We start from the raw sequence: 18,844 nt of genomic DNA, 5'->3' as shown, positions 1-18,844 counted from the left end.
CTTTATATTGATCGACTTACTTACTAGAAAGTGTAACCTAGCCATCACATGTAAGGAGACCTAGTTTTCCGATCATATCCTCTCATACAAACGAATCCTGAAACCATTGCAAAGTTAAATCATCAAACCGCAATTTATAGAAAAGGGCATGCGCGAGACTGTTGTTTATGAGGTATTCATATACAAGTAACGATTCTTTTCATTTGATACAATAGTCAAAAAGCATAATTGTTTGATTACAATAGTAATACATTATGTATTCCTAGATAATTCGATCTAGTTTGAATATCTAGTTGTCTCAAATGGTGAATCGTAGATGTGTTTACAAGGTTTTTTTTGTTTGTTTTTCTAATGTTATCTTTATTTGTGTACTTATTTTGATGCATTCTATATGTTCACAGAGAGCTTTATTTTCACGAGTTTGTTGCTTCAATGCTGTCTTTTTTTTAGATTGCTAAAGTGTTGTGTGACTCACTATTTCACTCTATATCTGTTCTAACTAGGGTTGTTTTTTTCTTATTTAGATTGATAAAGTGTTGTGTGACTCACTATTTCATCCTAAAATAGTGAAGTAATTTTAGGGTTCAAACTTATGTGAAAAACAACAACATTCTTTTAGAATCTCATGGTTCACCTTACAAAAACAACAACATTCTTTCAGAATTTCAGGGTCCAGCAACATTCTTTCAGAATTTTTAGGTCTAACTTACAAAAATAACAACATTCTTTCAGAATTTCGTGGTTCATCATACAAAAACATCATTCGTTTAGAATTGTATGAGAGAATCTACATAATATATTCTCAACTTTGATATCAATTTTATACTTTATTCTCACAGAATGTTCTTTGTCATTTTGTTTGTTTTAGTATAAAAACACATATATTTTTAAATGAATTACATTCTACATGATTCTCAAGAGGATATGTCATTTCAATAAAAATGTGTATTTCCTTGATAAAAACTTGTTATTTTTGATAATATATACAAACATTATTCTTTAATTACAATGTCAATTATTAAAATTATGTTTGAATAACGTCATATTCTTTAAAAATGAAATGTTTTTAAACTAAAATTCTACTAGAATATTTGAATTTTTGTTAAGTTACAGCGATTCTAAATGATTAAAAATTAAGTTAGGATTGAAATTTAATTAAATTAAAAAATTCATATTTTTAAAATTAAGATAATTAATTATCCCTTAAAATACTAATATTTCCTTTTTTTAAATATAGTTTAATTGACTAAAATACCTTATGCTGAAAGTTGTGTAATTATACGATACATGTTATTCTATTGTAATATCATATAGACCCTCATATCCATTATATTCATCAATTGGTCCAGAATTGTTCCTACGACCACATAATAGATAACATCCACATTATAACCTCTCTCTCTCTCTCTCTCTCTCTCTCTCTATATATATATATATATATATATATATATATATATATATATATATATATATCATTATATACTTATAAAAAAATCATTTTTCCAAGCACCACATTCATTTGAAACCCCCATATCATTTTTTCTTTCACCACATTCATTTGAAACTCCCATGACTTTTCAATTTCTTTATAATAATAATTATAATTTGGTTAATTGGGTTAAATAAATATCAAGCCTAAAGTCTAATCATATATAAACTAAATTTTAATATTAAAATAATATCTTTACTTCTACTTATAAAGTTATGTTTTTAACTTTTAACATATTATATTTAATTTATTAGTTTTAATATATTGTTGAATGTAAACCATTATCATTTTAAAGATACAATTTTGGAACAATTTGTATAAAAATAAATTATTAATTTAAATATAACATTACTGAATCAACTTAAATATCAGTTTTAGTTTAACTTAAACAACCCAAAGAATATTTTGTACATACTTAAAAGTGATAAATTATAGTGTCTTTCTAATAATGATTATAAGTTGATTAATAAGGTTAAATAAATATCAAACCTAAAGTGTTATCATTAATAAACTAAATTTCAGTTTTAAAATAATATATGTACTTCTACTTATAAACTTATGTATTTAACTTTTAACATAATATACTTAATTTATTAGATTTAAAATGTTGTTTTATGCAAAACATTATCCGTTTAAAGCTACAACTTTTGAACAGTTTTGACAAAATACTTAAATTGTTAATTTAAATATATCATTACAGTGTCAACCTAAATATAAAATTCAGTTCCACTTCAAAAACCAAAGAATATTTTTTAAATAGTTAAAAGTGATAAATTGTAGTGATAAATGCAAAAACTAAATTCTAATCTCAACTTAATTAAAATATTTCCTAAAGATATTTTTATAATCAGTAAAGGTTTCAAATAAGTAGCTTAAAATAACTTATAATAACAATATTTATAAATACCTCTATATAAATGATTATATTGTTACCTTTAAAATCAAAAAACAATGTTTGATGTTTTAAATAATTATAATTAGAAATTAAAAAATTAAGCAAATAAATTTTAAAAAAATAATTAACAATAACAACAACTATAAATAACATTAAACCTTATATTATATTTAATTTTATTCATGTCTAACCCACGGGTAGAAGTCATTCAAACGATTGAGATTATGAAGTTATAATAGATACATATTATCGTATAATTGAAAATAATCAATATATTATATCAATTTAGTATACGAATTATTATATCAAATTTAATAACGACGTTACTGTTATATTTAAAATATATATATTTGTGAAGATTTCAACTACATAGGTGTTTCTGCATATTACAATGTGAATTTAAATATAAATTTCAGTTCCAATTAAAAAAACGAAAGAATATTTTGTAAAGAGTTAAAAGTGATATATAGTAGTGATGAATGCAAAAACAAAATTATTATATCAATTTAAGTAAAATATTTCATAAATATATTTTTATAATCGTTAAAAGTTTCTAAATAAGTAGCTTAAAATAACTTACAATAATAATAGTTAAAAATAACTCTATATAAATGATTATGTTGTTACCCTTAAAATCAAAAGTAATGTTTGATGTTTTAAATAATCAATAATGATAGATTAAAACATTAAGCTAATAAATTTTAAAAAATTAATTAACAATAACAACAATTATAAGTAATATTAAACAATATATTATATTTAATTTTATTCATGTATAACTCGCAGGTAGAAATCATTCAAACGATTGAGATTCTGAAGTTATGATAGATGTATATATTATCATATAATTCAAAATAATCAATATATTATATCAATTTAGTATACAAATTATTATATCAAATTTAACAACATCATTATCGTTATATTAAAAAAAACATATATTTGTAAAGACTTCAACTATATAGGTGTTTCTACGCAATGCGCGGGCATTCGCCTAGTATATATATATATATATATATATATATATATATATATATATATATATATATATATATATATATATATATATATATATATATATATATATATATATATCTTATAAAACTAGCATTTTTCCTTGAACCTCATGCATTTGAAACTCCTATGTATTTTTCCTTTTACCACATTTATTTGAAACTCCCATGACTTTTCAATTTCTTTCTAATAATAATTATAATTGGTTAATAAGGTTAAACAAATATCAAACCTAAAGTGTAATAATATATAAAATAAATTTCAATATTAAAATAATATTTTTACTTATACTTATAAAATTATGTTTTCAACTTTTAACATATTATACTTAATTTATTAGTGTTAATATATTATTGGATGTAAATCATTATCATTTTAAAGATACAATTTTGAAAATAATTAAAAGTGATAAATTGTAGTGTCTTTCTAATAATGATTATAAGTTGGTTAATAAGTTTAAATAAATATCATACCTAAAGTATACTCATAAATAAACTAAATTTCAATTTTAAAATAATATCTTTACTTCTACTTATAAAGTTATGTCTTTAACTTTTAACATATTAGACTTAATTTATTAGATTTAAAATGTTGTTGTATGTAAACCATCATCAGTTTAAAGGTACAACATTTGAACAGTTTGGACAAAAATACTTAAATTGTTAATTTATATATAACATTACAGTGTCAACTTAAAAATACCAAAGAATATTTTTTAAATAGTTAAAAATGATAAATTGTAGTGATAAATACAAAAACTAAACTGTAATCTCAATTTAACTAAAATATTTCCTAAAGATATTTTTATAATCGTTAAAAGTTTTCAAATAAGTAGATTAAAATAACTTACAGTAATGGTAGTTAAAAATAACTATATATAAATGATTATATTGTTACATTTAAAATCAAAAAACAATTTTTGATGTTTTAAATAATTATAATGATAGAAATTAAAACATTAAGCAAATAAATTTTAAAAAATTAATTAACAATAATAACAACTACAAATAACATTAAACCATATATTATACTTAATTTTATGCACGTGTAATTCACAGGTAGAAGTCATTCAAACTATTGAGATACTGGAATTATAATAGATGTATATATATTATCATATAATTCAAAATAATCAATATATTATATCAATTTAGTATACGAATTATGATATCAAATTTAACAACAACATTATTGTTATATTTAAAAAAAAAACATATATTTGTAAAGACTTCAACTATATAGGTGTTTTTCGCGCAACGCGCGGGTATTCGCCTAGTAAATATGATATGATATCCTTCAATCACAGATATGTAACTGTGGATAAATTGATAACAATTCAAATTCATTACTACCCGATCGTTCATCAATTAAATTTCTTCTCCAACGTTCAACGATCATCCAGATTACTTCAATTAAATCATCGATCAACATCATCTAGTGTTAATCAATCATCCATCTTCGTCAAAAACACGTTCATCAACATCATTCAACAGTAGACCAAAAAAAATTCGTTTTTGGTTCTTTCAATCCAACCTTCAACTATGCTTGAATACAAGAATATCTTCAACATCTACGATTAATTTTACTCCCAGTGTCATTAGATCAATATCATCAATAATCAACAGGAGTTTCACTTCATATCATTCATTCAACATCGATCATCAAACAAAACTTCGAAATTAAGGTTAGAAAAACATCAAATCATTTTTTTTTTAAATTTCATATAGTTCTCTATCAATCTACTATTTTTTAAGTTTTAAATAGTCAAAGTATCATGTTTTAGCATTTTTAAGAAAGCTTACTTGTATGCACTCAAACTATTTGATGAAATGCATAAACTAAATTACCACGTTATATTCACATATGAATATGTTTTCGCATCTTAATCAGTATATGATTATTAAAACACAAAACAAATATACAATTTTATATGTTATTCATATGTGAATAACATATAAAATATATATATATATATATATATATATATATATATATATATATATATATATATTTGTGAATATATCTTGTAATATGCATATGTTAATATCCTGTGTAATATTCATAAGTGAATAAACTGTGTAATATTCATATATGAATATATCATCTAATATTCATAAGTGAATATATCATCTAATACTTACAAGTGAAAATACTATGTAATATTCACAAGTGAATGCATCGTTTAATATTTAAATATAAATATCCTGTATCATATTCACAAGTGTATATATTATATATTATTCATATGTGAATATACTGTGTAATATTCATAAATGAATATATACCATGCAATATTTATATGTGACTAGAATGTGTAACATTCACAAGCAAATATACCATATAATATTCACATGTGAATCTACCATATAATATTCATATGTGAATATATTATGTAATATTCATTTGTGAATATACCATGTAATATCACACGTAAATATACAATATAAACAACATATATCATATAATATTCACATATGATTATACATTCGTACGTGAATATACCATGTGATAATTAAAATGTGATAAATCGTTATTATTATGAACTAAAAGTATATTTTTAACATTTTTTTATGTGTATTCACATGTTTTTTCAGGCATCGTTATAACTCAATAAAAGAATAAAATTTCAATCAATGGTTGGTTCATATCTCGGTGGTTGACGATTGGTTGACGTAATTGAGAAGATATCATTGACGAAGACAATATATTTTTATATTCACGTGTAAATGTTATACAATTTAATATATTCTTCATTTTGATCGTATTAAATTCAAATGCAAATGATATTCATTAACCAATACAATGTTGTTTGTCTTAGTATAATGTTGATTTTACATGTAAAATAATATTGTTACATTATACAAAAAAAAACTATGCAGAAACCAATTCTTATAGTGTATTATTTATTTATATATAAAGGTTGTATCACAAAATAAATAAATCAACATGTATAGTTTATTCACATAAATAAAAATAACAGATTACAATAACAATGTTTTTACTAGTGGGATTGAAGTTAGTAATATCATCAGTAAATATGTCGTAATGATTTCTAAACTTTATTCATATATGAATAATGATGATGTTAGTAGGAATGAAAATTTAGTGACATCATCAAAACAATTTTGCCACAATGAAGTTTAGTCTCGGAATTGGACGAAATTCGCATATTTGATGTAAAATGGTGCGATTTACAAAACTCATCGCTTAGCCGTGACGTACGGTGTTTTTCGGCCATTCGGGACTGTTTAGAGCCTCAAAATGACGTTTTTCTATTTTTATAATTTTCTGAAGAAAAAAAAAGTTATCATTTATTCACAAATGAATATAACATTAATAAAAATATATATGCTTATATAATTATTTTATTACCCTAAAAAGATTAGTTGTATGTGAATAAATATATATTCTTATCAAATATTTTTTTATCTTTAATTATATATATTTTATAGTCCTCGATTTTATTGACAGTTTAATTCATTTGTGAATAATACATATATATTCACATTTAATGTAATTTATTACATATATATTCATTTGTGAATATTACATATGTTTACATGCAACGGCGGATGCTCTTAGGGGCCGAGGGGGGCCATGGCCCCCTGGTTTTAAGGGTTCGAATACCTGCATATATGGTTATTTAGCAATAAAATATTCATAAAAATGACAAATGGCCCCCTTGATTTTAATCTTTACCGGCATATATATGTAAGTTATCAACCAAATCAGTATAATATATATATATATATATATATATATATATATATATATATATATATATATATATATATATATATATATAACTCATTAACAAAATTACAATAAAATCGGAAAATCAGTAACTAAATCAAATATATCTTTCTTTCAACTATTTAAGGGAACTATGTAAATATTAAACTCTATAAAAAACCAAAATCTTAATTTACATTTAAATTGAACTTTGAGTTTTTGAAATCAGTAAACCCTAAAAAAATCAATGCTACCGTCAAAAACTAATTTCTCAAACCTATGTGAAGAATAACATGGTTGTAGAGAAGTTCATCTCCTAATTTTTCTCCATGTGTCGGTCGCCGTTCGTCGGAAAGAATTTCTCAAACCAAAATCTTCTTTCTCTCCTCTCCATTGGTCGTTGGATCGATTTCCTTCTCCATACGCCCTTTCTCCTCTCCGGCGGTCACCTGTTTACTGTTTACTCATCTTGAAGCTCTATCTGCTGCCACTTTCTCTCTTATCTCCTCTCTCATAAGATGTACGTTGTCTTTCTCCCCTCTCTATATCTTTATTTCTCTCACTACTAATAAATACTCCCTCCGTCCCAATATTATTGTCCACAGACAAAAAAACACACAAATTAATAAAAACATTAATTACCACCAACTTTATTTAACAAAATGACAGTTTTGTCTTTACTTTGCATTTAATGTTCCATTAATTGCTTAGTTGGTTAACTAATAATGAGGGGGTATTTTGGTAAAAATGTTATTTATTTTTAAAAGTGGACTATTATTTTGGGACAAACCAAAAAGGAAAAATGGACTATAATTTTAGGACGGAGGGAGTAATATTGTAATGGGATATCCAACACATTTATAAGAAAATTGAAAAGACTATACTTGAAAACTTCAAAAGACTACAAAAGATGAAAGTCTGCAAAAGCTGAAAATAATTTTTTTTAATCTAGTAACTAAATGTAAAAAAGAGTTCTGAAATTAATAAAAAAAAATAACTAAAATTCATATTAAATTTATTCGCAAGAAAGTGAAACCATTAAAATCATATTGTGTATTTAACACTAAAATAAGTTGTATAAGGTATAGAAGCAAATAAATAAAAGAATTTACTATAATATGTTATAATTACAAGTTTAGAGCATAAATTGGAAACTGATGTCACAATTTTTTTTTTAATTATGTTGATGGAGCTTGTATTTTCTTAAAAACCTTAGTTCCTTGTCAAAATGTATTTGTTAGTAACAGTTATTTACTACCTTTAAATCGTCAATTAATTTTGTTATGTATTGCACAAACATTTAAAAAAACATTCAAACTCTTTAAAGGTTTTTATAAGTAACACATGCAAACTTTCATTCAATATCCCAAATAGCCATCAACAATGTTTTTGGATGGAAATATGCCTATGTTTAGTTAACATGTTATTAAGAGCCGATTGAAAAAATTGTTTATATAATTTTGTTTAATGTTACGGTTTCGGCCCCCGTACTCGTAGTAGTCATGTTCCGCCCCTGTTTACATACAGATATAATTCGTATATGTTATTCTCATATGAATTACAAACTTGCTTAGAACCTTAAAATGACGTATTAACTGTATTCATTTATAAATATTACATGTATTTATTTGTGAATATTACATGTATTCGCATGTGAATATTTTTTTATATTATTCACATATCAATTACATACGTGCTCTGTATTTTTAAAAGATATACATTAATTCTCGTATAAAGGCATATTCACCTGTGAATATTACGTGATATATTTAGTTTATGCATTTCATCGAACAGTTGGCGTGCAAATAAATTAATTTATATAACTATGGTAAAAAATTCACAATTGAAGCCAATAATAACAAAACAAAACAAATCCTATCAAAATCGATTAATAATCAATAGGTTTATATCAAAAATTGTGAAAAAAATGTATGAAAAACGAAGTTTTTCAAACTTGAAAAACGATTTTTAAAAAAATCTTCAAATATATGGTTATGTTGATAAACTTTCGATTGCTACCTGTTGTTTGATATTGGCGAAGGTTCCTTTGATAAAGTTTCGATGATTGGTGATCACTAAATAATGTGACATCGATAAATGTGGATTATTTTAACGATTTTGTTTGATGTCAACGAAACTGGACAAGAATAAATCACGAGTTACACTTAATAGTACAAATAAATGTTTTTAATGACGAATCACAACATTTTGATGAATAAACGAAGATTTTTGATGAAGAATTGATGTTTTTATGAAGTGTCAATGTCTTTTTTTATGAAGAACATGTGATTTTGATAGCGAACAAGTAGTAGAACGTATGATGTTGATGAAGAACACAGAGGAACAATCGAGATGAATGAATAACAGATGATGTTGATGAAGAACAGATAAACGATCCAGAAGAAATGATATTTGTGATTGAAGGTTAATAAATCATATTTACAAATTTGCCACCGTGTATTTTATGTTAATATGCTAATTAAATGAGTGGTTGAGAATGATTCCCCCATTCTCAATCTTTTTTATTTTTTCAATTGAACCCACCTCTCTCTCTCTCTCTCTCTCTCTATATATATATATATATATATATATATATATATATATATATATATATATATATAGAGAGAGAGAGAGAGAGAGAGGTGGGTTCAATTGAGAAAATAAAAAACATGTTGAGAATGGGGGAATCATTCTCAACCACTCATTTAAATAGCCTCTAAACATAAAGGACACGGTGGCAAACTTGTAAATATGATATAATAGCCTTCAATCACAAATACGAACAGTTGAAATTCATTCGTTTTTTGCTCTTTCAATCGAACCTTCAATTCTGTTTGAATACGAACATATCTTCAATATCTACGATTATTATACTCCCAACATCATTAGAACAACATCATCGATAATCAACAAAAAAATTCAATTCGTATCATTCATTCAACATCGTTCATCAAATAAAACATCGAAATTAAGGTAAGAAAAAGTTCAAATCATTTTTTGTTTGAAATTTTCATATATTTCTCCACCAATCTACTATTTTGTAAGATTTAAGCAGCCAAAGTATCATATTTATCATATTTTTAAAAAAGTTAACTTGTATGCACTCCAACTGTTTGATGAAATGCATAAACTAAATTACCACGTTATATTCACATACGAAGATGTTTTCTCACCTGAATCAATATGTGATTATTAAAACACAAAACAAATATGCAAGTCTGTATGTTATTCATATGTGAATAACACATAAAAAATTATAAATATTTCTGAAAACACATTGTAATATTCATATATGAATATACTGTGCAATATTCACATATGAATATACCAACTATTATTCATAAGTGAATATACGATCTAATATTCACAAGTGAATATATTATGTACTATATTCATGTGATATACCATGTAATACTATATAATATTCACATATGAAAATATCATATAATATTTATAAGTGAATATATCATCTAACATTCACAAGTGAATATATACTATGTAATATTCACAAGTGAATGTATCGTCTAATATTTAAATATGAATATACTATGTTTAGTATATGCTATATTCATATATGAATGATACTTAAATTGTAAAAAAAAATTAATCATAGTTTTTATTCATAAGTAAATAACGAATGTACTGTAGTAAAAACCAGATTCATTTTTATTCACTTATGAATAACTATAGCTGAAAATATAAAAAAAAAATAACTTTTTATTTTATCTTAAAACTATATCAATATGGATGCCTATTTGTAAAGAATAAAAAATCATTAATTTTGGTATATTTAAAATCATTTTTCGATAAAAATAGCTTCTTAATAATTAAAAAAAACGAAAAAACTATGTTTTTGTATATATTAAGGTAATGTTTAGGGTATATATTAAGGTAATATATACCTTAATATTAAGGTATATATTAAGGTAATGTTTAACATAGTTTAAGAAAACATGTTTTGTTGGAAAACACATGATTTCCTATTTCCGCTCTCATTATTATATACGAAAACCCTTTCATTCTCCTCTCTGTAAAATCAATTTTAGAGGGTTAGTCTCACGCCACGTAAGGTATCTACGAACGATGTGATGCGATGCGATGGACTTAAAATTTCATTAGCACCGCCTCCTTCACAGCGTTGTGTCGATTTCCCCATATCATCCAAGCGAATGTATTTGTTCCTTCCCAACCAAAACCCAAACATATCTTCCATTGAAACAAAATCCTAATTTGGCGGCCAACATTAACTTTGCCACTCTTTTGCTCATGTCGCCAAAATCAAACTTATGGGGTTTTCCTTCCGCCATGTAATATACCTCCTAAACGACGCTATGGACATCAAAGTCGATTCACGAGAGCATGTGTTCGCTTCATCTAAATTTTCGGAGTTTCTTCTTTCTTTTGGATCGTCATGCATGTTGGGAGACGTTGCTTACAAATGTTTTTCTCAAGAAAGAGTGGCAATTTTCGTGTACTTAAGGAACTGATGTGCTTCCCATTTTCTCTTACACATCTTAATGCCGCCTTCTCCCGTCTATGTTTATTCTGAGTCACGAATTCTTTGGAGATTGAACTGAGAATGAGACCTCGAGATAAAGTATGTTGTCGGTGTTGAAACTCCCACGTCTTCAAGTAATCGACTTTAAGTTTATCTTCACCCTCTACAAATTCATTTTATCTATTTCTTGATTTTAGTCAATTAATCGTAGTTGATTTTAGATTTGATGGTGATGTGGAGGTTTTAGGGTTGATAAAATAGGTAATTTCTTTCCCTCTTTCTCTAATGCTTTGTTTCGAATTAGAAAATTCAGTAAATTCCTCGTTTTTAGCCCTACGATTTCTTGCTTTCAGTCATTATTTGTTTGATATAAATTAGGGCACCAAAGTTGTTACGTTGACTACAACCATGAGAAATACCTTTAAAATTGAATTACATATGAAAAGAAAGCAGGGAAAAGAAAGTATAAAAAAAAGGAAATCAAAGATTTGGATTTTAGGGATAGGTCAAATGCAACGTTGGTACTTAATAATTAATATCATGTGTTTTTACCCAATTGTTATTTGGAATTTGTTTACTAACTTGTGGAATTACTTGTTGAATAGATTTAAAAGTTGTTTTTATCAATTGTAACAGTTAGTTAAGTATATGGTAGATGGTCACCATTTTGATGAACATATTTGAGAGCAATTTCATGGGAAAACAATTCATTGGTAGCAAAGCAAGAACTTGTGGTATTCTCTTTTTCCCTACACTGATTGCACTCCAAATTATTGAAATGTCATTATATGTACCTTTTTTTGTTAATGCATCTTTTTTTTGTGAATGTTGTTGTTTATGTTGAATGCATCTCTTTCCGTTAATAATAACCTTTGTATTACTTCACTTTAATTTATACTAATGATCTATATGTCACTTAAAAAGTATATGATGTGACCAGAGATCAATGAAGAACCCCAGAAAGTCTCTCACTTGGCAGGACAAAATATAAGTTTTTTCGTGATTAGGGTGTGTGTTCATTATAACTGTGTGCTTTAGATTTTTTTTATTATAGTATGATGGGGTGGATGATTATGATAATAGTATCTTAATTTTTGCTAATAAAGGATCAAATGAGAACACCTAAAAGGTTGAGAACGCGAGAACAAGTATATTCATTTGTGATTCCATGTATTCATTTGTGGTGAAATGATAAATTTTTATGCACAATCAATATGAATATGCTTTTTCTTTTCAATTGAAATTAAAAGCGTAAAAAAATATCATTCCTCCACAAATGAATACATGGAATCACAAAAGAATATACTTTGTTCTCGCCTTCTCAACATTTTTGGTGTTCTCATTTGATCCTATATATATATATATATATATATATATATATATATATATATATATATATATATATATTATTTTTTGGTTATATAATATTTTGATGTGGTTTCATCCTGATTGGTATATTGTTTCTAACATCAAGATGTGTCATGAACAAATATAACTTATTATTTCTTGGGAGGTAGAAGCTTTTTACTACTGGAATTGCTTATAAGTGAAAAATGTTGCCAATAATGGATCTGTTCATCAAGTACTAAGCCTTGCAATGTCATTTTGGATATCTTGGTACATATTTTAGTCACGTTAAAAATTTTAAACACTGCTTAATAGGAACTATTACAGTAGTTTAATTTATTATGCAATTCGTGATGCTCCTTTTACTCCGTACGTAATTGATTTTGGTAAACTATAAAGTGATTTGAAGTTGTTATTACAGGTTTTTAACTGTTGGCTAATTTTTATTGCAAATATAACTGCACAAGTGCCAATGCTTTGATAGATGAAAGGTCAAGTTGTTGATATACCTAAAATAAGCGTAACAAAAGGCATATTTGGGGAAAATGGTGATGATAAAGAGGTAAATATGAATGATTATGGTTTTTGCAGCATCGACATTTGATGAGTTGATGTTCATGTTTATTACAATTCGAAACATAAGAAGTCATTATGTGAATATTCATATGTATTCCAAACAATATTACTCTTGCATTTAGCAAACAGTTAATTTTTATCGAGTGAAGGGCAAATGTGGACTATGTAGAAGAATAAAAATACTAAATTATGCTTAAAACATTTGCAAACCATGCTCGATAATGTTTGTGGGTTGTGCTTAGCACGGGCCTTTAACTTACCTAGTATATATATATATATATATATATATATATATATATATATATATATATATATATATATATATATATATATATATATATATATATATATATATAGGTTCAGGTTCATTTGAGACCATTCTAATTTTGTGAAACCGTGAGACCAAATCTAAAAATAATTTTAAAATGCAAAATAAATGGAAAAATCCAAAAATTCTTTTTTTAAATATTATTTTCGGAACTTGAATTAACTAAAAAAATAAAAAAATAAAAAATAAAATCCCGTTTTTTTTGAAAAATACGTGAAATATTCTAATAGAATATTACATTGATATATTCTAAAAAATAATTTTAAAATGCAAAATAAATGGAAAAATCTAAAAATTCTTTTTTTAAATATTATTTTCGGAACTTGAATTAACTAAAAAAAATAAAAAAAATCCATTTTTTTTGAAAAATACGTGAAATATTCTAATAGAATATTACACCGTAGATATTCTAAAAAATAATTTTAAAATGCAAAATAAATGGAAAAATCCAAAAATTCTTTTTTTAAATATTATTTTCGGAACTTGAATTAACTAAAAAAAATAAAAATAAAATAAAAAAATAAAAAAATGTGTCTCACGGTCTCACAAAATTAGGCCGTCTCACATGAATCTAATATATATATATATATATATATATATATATATATATATATATATATATATATATATATATATATATATATATTAGTCTTTGAACTTTAAACTTATGTATTTTTAGTTTATTTCTCATACAATTATAATTTATATTTAATATTATTATCTATGTTATTATATTTAATAATCTAAAATGCAATACAGAATTTACATAAAACACGTAATTGATATACATTGCAATCCTATTAGTGCAAACACATATATATGTTAATAAAATATTACAGTTTTAGAAAATTAAAAAACCACACAACTCACATATATAATATTACAATGCTAGTAATATAATAAACTAATAAATCAAATATGAAACATCAAAAATCATTAAAATATGGTCCAAATGATAAAGATGTATCGGGAGTTTGTTGATCTTAGTTATAGATTTTTAAAAATATAATTTATATACTTATATTAATTAAAAGTTATGGATTAATGGGGTGTTTAGATAAGGAAAAAAGAGGATGATTATTGTTTATTACTTATTCCTACCACACTAAGTTAAGGTTAAGTGTTCAGTAGAATCCTTAATAAATAGAAAAGTTGTTTTTGTAAAATAAAAAATCTAGATAAATAGAAATATACATAAATATTATTTTAGTGTTAATTATAGTGGAATGAATTGGAGATATTTAGTATTAATATTATATTTTATATTGTAATTATAGATTTTAGTGTAGAAAATATTGTTATGGATTGAAGATGAACTTATTAAATATTAACCCATGTTTTTGATAATAAACGTTGAAGGAGACCACAATGGTTGATGCATATAATATTGAACTTACGAAGGGAAAAAGTGAACATAGTTTGATAAAAACATGGGAATACTTTTATCCATTGAATTACATATGTTTAAACTATAGTGTATTTATCCTTTTGTAACTATAGTAACTCTTAAACTCGTGCATAAAAAGCAAACTATCTAAATTCCTAAAGACTTGTTTTGGTATATGAGGACATGAGGTAATTATTTAATTTCAGATTTTTTACGATAGACTAAGAGAAATCGTATATATGAAGACATGGATGATGGAACCCTATTATTTCTTCCGTTTTTGATTTATATAGCATTAACTTTCAATTAGACAAACGTCTAAGAGACTAAGAGTAAGGTTCAATATGTTAAATATAAATGACTTGAGTTGAGAAGTTAAATAGTGAAGGGGCTTTTTTGAGCATAAAATCAAAAATCCAAAAGTTGGAAAAGTTATGGGTCTTATAAAGCCCAATACTTTAAGAGTTAAGCCCAACTACCAAAATAGTGCCGTATTTATTGCCTGTAGAAATCAGTCTACTCGCAGAGGTCTCAAGAGGGCAACAGGCGACTGAAAGCTTCGAATAGAAATCCCTTCGTGGAACGAAACCCTACGAAACGCTGTGATTATGGAGACAGAGGAGGAAGCATCTGGACAGATGACGGACGAGATCTACACGAACGGCGTTGACGATGAGTCGTTATCGCAGCAGCAGCAACGTAGACCGATTATCAGTGGCGAGCAACTCGACATCGAGGCGTACGCCGCCTTATACACAGGTCGTACTAAAATTTCGCGCTTGATATTCATCGCCGACAAATGTGGCAATGTTTCGATGCAGTTAGAGGCGCTTCGAATGGCGTATGACGAGATCAAGAAGGGAGAGAACACACAGTTGTTTAGGGAAGTTGTTCAGAAAATCGATGGACGATTGGGTCCGAATTACAGTTCCGATTCGGGTTGGATGGACGCGGTGGACCGTAGGGCTGACCAGAGGAAGGAGAAACTTGAGAATGAGCTTAATGCTTACAGGGTAATATATTATTATCTGTTTTAGCATCGAATTTTACGATCCATTATCTATAAGCGTGTCTGTTTAGGTTACCAACAATTCAATATCGTTAAAGTTTTTCTGTTTAATTTTTTTCGCCAATCGTAGGGTTTTGCTACCGTTCAGGTAGCATATCTAGGTGTTTTGTTGCTATCTTAATCCTCTTTTAAGGAAAAAAAAAAAAAGGTAATGGACCTTGGGTTTTTGGTACATTCACAAGACTGAATTGGTCTAGCAACCTAGTGCTTTAGGAAGTTCTAAATTTAAAAGGTTGAGTTTAGGATCATAGGTTTTTAGTAATTAGTACATGGTATGATAAAACTAGAAACTGTTGTCTGTTAAAGGCTGTTATTGATTGTGATTTGTAATCAAAATGGAGCCTGAATGTGAGTAAGCTTACAAATAGCTACAAGTTCTAAAGGAAAATATGATCATTGAACAACATCCAAATGATTAGGTAGATATATATACAAACACACAAACAGTGATCATTTGCTTTTAGGGAATCAGTCTTCTGAGGGCTTTAGAAGATAGTAGATAACACCTAACTTGTCTCTATTTCTACAGACAAACTTAATTAAAGAGAGCATAAGAATGGGATACAACGACTTTGGAGACTTCTACTATGCTCATGGTGCACTTGGAGATGCATTCAAGAACTATGTACGCACCCGTGATTATTGCACAACTGCAAAACACATCATACACATGTGTTTAAATGCAATTTTAGTCAGCATTGAAATGGGTCAATTTGCACATGTTACAAGCTATGTCAGCAAAGCTGAACAAAACAAAAATGACCTTGATCCCATCACAATTGCAAAACTACAATGTGCTGCTGGACTCGCCCATCTTGAGGCTAAAAAGTACAAGCATGCTGCTCGCAAGGTTCTTTTTCTTTTTCTTTTTCTTTTTCTTTTTTAATAATAATGCTACTTTCCCATTTACCCTTTTCTAAGTTGATTGATCATATTTTGTATCTTTTATTATTATTATGTGTTCACAGTTCTTGGAAACAGCTCCAGAATTGGGAAACAACTACTCTGAAGTTATTGCAGCTCAAGATGTTGCTACATATGGTGGACTTTGTGCCCTTGCAAGTTTTGATCGAGCAGAACTCAAGGCAAAAAAATAATATTATCTTTATATAATAATGTTATTTACTTTATATTATATAATATATTATATAATTCTAATTTGATATTATAAATTGGCAGGCAAAAGTAATAGACAATATTAACTTTCGTAACTTTCTAGAGTTAGTGCCTGAAGTGAGGGAGCTTATTCATAATTTCTATTCAAGGTAACTTATTTTTAATTATTTATAAAAAAGTAATTAAAGAAATGGTTTTATTTGTGTTGTATTATTTATTGTTGTAGCCATTATGCTTCTTGTTTGGAGTACCTTGGGAACCTTAAAGCAAACCTTTTGTTGGATATTCATTTGCATGATCATGTGGAGATGCTGTATACTCAAATTCGTAATAAAGCTCTCATTCAGTATACTCATCCATTTGTATCTGTTGACTTGAATATGATGGCAAATGCTTTCAAAACCACTGTAGCTGGACTACAGAAGGAACTCGAAGCTTTAATCACAGATAACCAAATACAGGTAATAAAATATATAATCATCATTTTTTTTTTGGTTTAAAAGCATTCATTTGTATAAGGTTTTATAATTTTTTACAGGCGAGAATTGATTCACACAACAAAATTCTTTATGCTCGGCATGCGGATCAAAGGAAAGCAACGTTTCAGCGAGTTTTGCAGACTGGAATTGAATTTGATCGAGATGTTAGGGGGATGCTGTTGAGGGCGAATCTTCTCAAGCATGATTTTAATCTCAAGGCTTCAAGGAAAATCTAAATCATCACGTTTTTTTTTTTTTTTGAGAATTATTATATGAAAAGAAAAAAGAGAATGGAAATTCATGGTGCTTGGTGGTTTAAGGTGGTTGTTTTTTATGATGTTAATGTTGTAAAAAGATTGGATAAGACTTGTGATGCATGATCATGATCTTGAGGGTAAAGAGTGCTGTTTATATATTCAGATTGAGAATTTGCAGCCCTTATAATATTGTTGATGATGAATGGTAACACATTAATACCTAGATAAATTTCGTTCATTCATGAAAAAACATTTTGTGAATGTTGAAGCATGATTTTGTAATTGTGATGCTATCTTCCAACTTATTTAAAATGTTTGTTTACCCATAAAACTCTAGATTGTCCAATTAAAAGAAGTTATTCAACTTTCAAAACAATGTGAGTTTAATAATATTATGAAAACCATATAATATGGTGCATTCATCGTTTGTACAACGAATCAAACTTTAGTCTAATTCATGCATGAGTCAGATGCCAGAGCAGAGCAAGACACTTACAACAAACTATTGGCCCATTTATGTAGTTTGTATGTGTGGGCCCATGTCATACATAATTTATTAATATACATTTTTACCTTTAATGAGTAAGGAATTAAGGATCATTTACGGGACAATATTCTTACAACAAGGTATATTATATAGCATTAGATCTCCTCTTT

At 26.4% G+C, this 18,844-nt stretch overlaps 1 protein-coding gene across 1 annotated transcript; it reads left to right on the top strand.

Moving 5' to 3' along the window:
• Nucleotides 1-15,778: 15,778 nt before the first annotated feature.
• LOC111878495 (COP9 signalosome complex subunit 1) lies at nucleotides 15,779-18,358 on the top strand. Its single transcript, XM_023875004.2, has 6 exons — nucleotides 15,779-16,279; nucleotides 16,865-17,185; nucleotides 17,304-17,420; nucleotides 17,515-17,600; nucleotides 17,678-17,912; nucleotides 17,990-18,358. The coding sequence occupies exons 1-6, from the start codon at nucleotides 15,875-15,877 to the stop codon at nucleotides 18,164-18,166; spliced, it is 1,341 nt and encodes a 446-aa protein (XP_023730772.1). The 5' UTR covers nucleotides 15,779-15,874; the 3' UTR covers nucleotides 18,167-18,358.
• The last annotated feature ends 486 nt before the right edge of the window (nucleotides 18,359-18,844 follow it).

This window comes from Lactuca sativa, chromosome 4 (genome assembly GCF_002870075.4).
Source record: "Lactuca sativa cultivar Salinas chromosome 4, Lsat_Salinas_v11, whole genome shotgun sequence".
NCBI classification, from domain to species: Eukaryota; Viridiplantae; Streptophyta; class Magnoliopsida; order Asterales; family Asteraceae; genus Lactuca; species Lactuca sativa.
Note: the sequence above shows the minus strand (reverse complement) of the source record. Positions and strands in the feature narration are given on the sequence as shown.